This window comes from Phaethon aethereus (assembly GCF_964289735.1).
Source record: "Phaethon aethereus genome assembly, chromosome: 7".
NCBI lineage: Eukaryota > Metazoa > Chordata > Aves > Phaethontiformes > Phaethontidae > Phaethon > Phaethon aethereus.
Genome location: NC_138583.1, coordinates 23139556 through 23143856, shown reverse-complemented (window position 1 = coordinate 23143856; position 4301 = coordinate 23139556). Strand labels below are relative to the sequence as shown.

The 4301-nt window shown below is 52.3% G+C and overlaps 1 protein-coding gene across 1 annotated transcript; it reads left to right on the top strand.

Moving 5' to 3' along the window:
• Positions 1 to 578: 578 nt before the first annotated feature.
• Positions 579 to 2409, top strand: LOC309406790 (D(1)-like dopamine receptor; the record flags this gene model as incomplete). The annotated part of the gene is made up of 1 exon (XM_082002122.1): positions 579 to 2409. Exon 1 carries the CDS (start codon positions 1036 to 1038, stop codon positions 2407 to 2409), a length of 1374 nt encoding a protein of 457 aa, XP_081858248.1. The 5' UTR covers positions 579 to 1035.
• Between the last annotated feature and the right edge of the window lie 1892 nt (positions 2410 to 4301).

The following is a 4301-nucleotide window of genomic DNA, read 5'->3' as shown; positions in this document are numbered from 1 at the left end:
CAATCTCTTTTTTCTCACGACAGGATTCCTGTATAAATTCTTCCAAATTAAAGGATTATACCCTATTTGCATTACGATACTTTATTGAAAGTAGGCTGTAAACATATGACAACAGGTATATAATTATAACAGAGTTGAAATACATCAGAAAACATGTTTAGCTGAAAAAATAGAGAGGCAGGTTTTGTGTGTTTGTGTCTGAGGAAACTCATGAACAACCTTCTGCCAAAACGCAACAAATCCAAACTAGAGATGCCTTAGGTTTCTGTGTTTTGGTTTCTTTACATAGGATTTCAATTAAAAACAAAACAATAAATAGCAAAATGCCGTTTTGGTGAAAACACAGCTTCGCATCTGAACACTCAGATGCGATAGCTTTCTCAATGTAAACAGACACGAAGGGCTATCCTGCTCTTTAAGAAACCTGAAATTGGATCGTGGTCTCCAGAAGAAGGAGATACTTGGAAAGCGCCGGATCCTCGTCCCTGGCCCTGACGCAAGTACAAATGGAAGACCGCAAAAAGACTCTTCCCAGAGCGGTGCTGTGGGGCGAGCCCCCTCCTGCAGTTACGAAGGTCGCTTGATCCTGGGGACTTGCCACGCCGGGAGCTGCAGCCGAAAGTTGCTGCTCGCTCGCCCGCCCGCCGCCCCGGGCGGAGAACCGCGGGCCGCCCCGGCAGGACGCGGCTCCGCCGCCGCCCGCGCCGCGCTCGCCCCGCAGCGGGACGGTCCCTTCCTCGGAAGGAGCCGCGGCGAGGCGACAGGCGGGCGGCCCCCAGCGAGCCGGCGCGGTGAGTAGCCCCGCGGCAGCCCTGTCCGCCTCCCGCCGCCGCCGCCGCCGCCGGGGAAACTGAGGCAGGCGGCAGGGGGGGCGGACAGAGATGCTCCCGCGGGCGGCCGCCCTCCCAGCCCCGGACGGCGCCGGCTGCCAGGGGTCCCGCCGCCGCCTCCCCGGCAGGAGCGGCCGGGGGGCACCGGGGGAGCGGAGCCGGCCCTTCTTCCGGAGGAGCCGCGGCGGCCGGGGGAGCGCCGCTGATGGGGAGCGCGGCGGCGGGGGGCGGCCCGCGGGCGCTGCGGGCCCTCACCGGGTGCCTGCTGGGCACCCTGGTGCTGAGCACGCTGGTGGGCAACGCTCTGGTGTGCCTGGCCGTCCTGCGCTTCCGCCACCTGCGCGCCAAGGTCACCAACTGGTTCGTGCTGTCGCTGGCCGTCTCGGACCTCTGCGTCGCCCTCCTGGTGATGCCCTGGAAGGTGGTCACTGAGGTGGCTGGTGGCTCCTGGCTCTTCGGCAGCCGCTTTTGTGACACCTGGGTGGCCTTTGACATCATGTGCTCCACCGCCTCCATCCTCCACCTCTGCATCATCAGCCTGGACCGGTACTGGGCCATTGCCAGCCCCTTTCGCTATGAGCGCAGGATGACGCAGCGTCTTGCCTGCGCCATGATAGCCGTGGCCTGGGCCCTCTCCATCCTCATCTCCTTCATCCCAGTGCAGCTACACTGGCATAAAGCCAAGGACAGGAGATATCCAGGCTCCTGGCTGCCTGGGACACCCCGCTGTGAGGTCAGCCTGAACCGTACTTATGCCATCACCTCCTCCCTTATCAGCTTCTACATCCCCGTGGCCATCATGATCATCACTTACACCAGGATCTACCGGATTGCCCAGGCCCAGATCCGCCGCATCTCCACCCTCGAGCGAGCAGGGGGGCAGTGGCCAGCTGACGGCAAGGAACCCACCTCCTCTTTGCGGAGTTCCTTGCGGAAGGAGACCAAGTTGCTGCAGACCCTTTCTATCATAATGGGAGTCTTCGTTTGCTGCTGGCTGCCCTTCTTCCTGCTCAACTGCCTGCTGCCTTTCTGCCAGCCCGAGCTGGGGAGTGACCGCGAAGGGCAGTCACCCTGCGTTGGCCAAACGACCTTCAACATCTTTGTGTGGTTTGGCTGGGCCAACTCCTCAGTGAATCCAGTGATCTATGCTTTCAACGCAGACTTCAGGCGGGCTTTCAGTAACCTGCTGGGCTGCCGGTGCTTCTGCTGCGGCACACCCAGATCCACTGTGGAGAGGGTCAACTTCAGCGATGAGCTGGTTTCCTATCACCATGACACCACCTGCCAAAAGGAAGGAGCTGCCTCATCATCAGTACCCCCCGCTGCTGTCACTGCCTGGGTGCAGCCTGTGCCCCATGCTGTAAGCCTTCAGGGAGAGGACAGCAGCGAGGAGATGCCGTTGGAGAAGAGGCCTGTGACTTCTCAGACACAGGCTGCCCCTGGCAGCAGCCCCAGGAGTCGTCAGGTGCCGGCCGTTTTGCAATTAGATTGCGAGGCAGAGCTATCCCTGGAAACTATTACCCCCCGTACGGGGCTTGGTCAGTGCAAGGGACCCCATCACCCTGTTCCAGAGGGATAAGTGACTGCACGTTTCTCACGCACAGGCATCCCACGGGGGGAGTTGACTCTGCCTCCACGTAAGTTAAACCCATCCCCCAGCAAAACCAGAACCATCCCAGAGGGATGGGGACCTGCTGCTCTTACCCCAGAGGGTTAACAGGAATATGAATTCTATCCCAAAAGCATATAGCAACCTCTTCCCATGGCCACCTTCACCCCTTGCTCTCTTTCACAGTCGGTAGACATTTCCCATGCATTTGTTCACCCCCACACTTCAGTCAAACTTGTCATATTTATTAGTAATAGTGAGATAATTGGATCAAAATAAAAACAACTCATAGTTTGAGACACTATAATATAGCCTGATATAGATAAGTTAATCTTAGATTTATCTTCATTGCTAAAACCCGTTTTTCCTCCCTCTCATGGTTTCACATCGTACGTGTGCATAGTTCTGGTCTTAAAGATTTGTGCTTGGTTTTACTTCTGTGTTTATTTCAAAGCTGCATGTCTGAATTTAAACGTCTGAATCTCTGTTTAGGCTCTTAAATAAAAATTGCTCTATTAAAACATCGCTATCTTATGTTCAGTCAAAAGACTGCTCAAAACTCTGGAAAATTATGTTGCTTTTGTGTAGGACCCCAAACACGGTTTCAGGTGCCAAAGTTTGTTATCCAGGCTTAATGGTACTGAGCTAAGATCTTCCTCACCCTCAAATGTTAGAAAATGTAGTATTGCATTAGACTGAAGTTACAGCAGGATGGTGTTTGAGAACTAACATTACAACTCCAGAGCAATTTAAGCTGCTATCAGCTGAGGTAGCTGCAGTCCTTCTTTCTCCTACTAGTTCAGGCAGCCAATCCTTCCAGAAAGCAACCTGGTCCACAAAATAAAAAGTGACCGGGTCATCTCTCTGAACCCATTTTACTACTTGTAGACATGAACAGCAGCAAAAGGCAGAGCAAATGGGTGTTGGATGGCTTGCAGGAGAGAAAATACTGGGGGAACCTGACGATCATTTCTGTATGTGTAAAAGGGTTCAGCAAACATTGAGGGATTACAGCGGCACCTCACTGTCCTCCACTTCTCTATCCATCGCTTAGGAGTTCTGCTGCTGACCATTTAATACTGTGCTCCACCAGCCACCATCATCACCCCATCTGTCCTTCACCTGTGATTGAGTTGATTGACCTTGATTCATCTAAGGAAGATGATGAAGATGCCCAGAAAGAGACATTAAGAATGCTTACACTGCAAGAGTTTTCTTGGACATTCAATCTTACAGATTGCATAGCTGATATCATTCAGAACAGTGATCCCTGCTGAAAAGCCAGCTGCTGAAAGCCAAACTCTCCTCTCAGTGACCCTGCTCCTGCTCCCCGTGAATTTAAACCATGCGTAGTTCTTAAGTCCTTCTACACATTTCCCTCCATCACATTAACTGTTATGGGAAAAATTGCTTTTGCTACCCTGCTTTTTTCAGGAATGTGTCTGTGATGGATAGTTGGGTGTGACTGTAAGCTGTTCTTCATGGCCAAGACTAGCAGGACAAGTGGTAATGGGCTTAACTGTAAGAGAGACCAAAACTTCAGAAAAACTTCCTAAGAATAAAGATAGTTAAGCACTGGGGTAGATTGCCTAGGGAAGTTATGACATCTCTCTCAGTAGAAGTCTTTAAGATGACATTGCTAAACATGCGTCAGAAATGACATTGTCATTGTTAATCCTGTCTTGGGGCAGAGGCATCGCGTAATGGTCTCTTGAGATCTTTTCTAGTCCTGCTTCACTATGACAATATGACTCCTTAAGAACAGAGCTTAAGATTAAGCTTAATGGGGTTTTTTTGGATGCAATGATCCTTAGTTATTTTCTTGAAGGCAAAAAAGCACACAGATAAGAACTGTGAGGCCC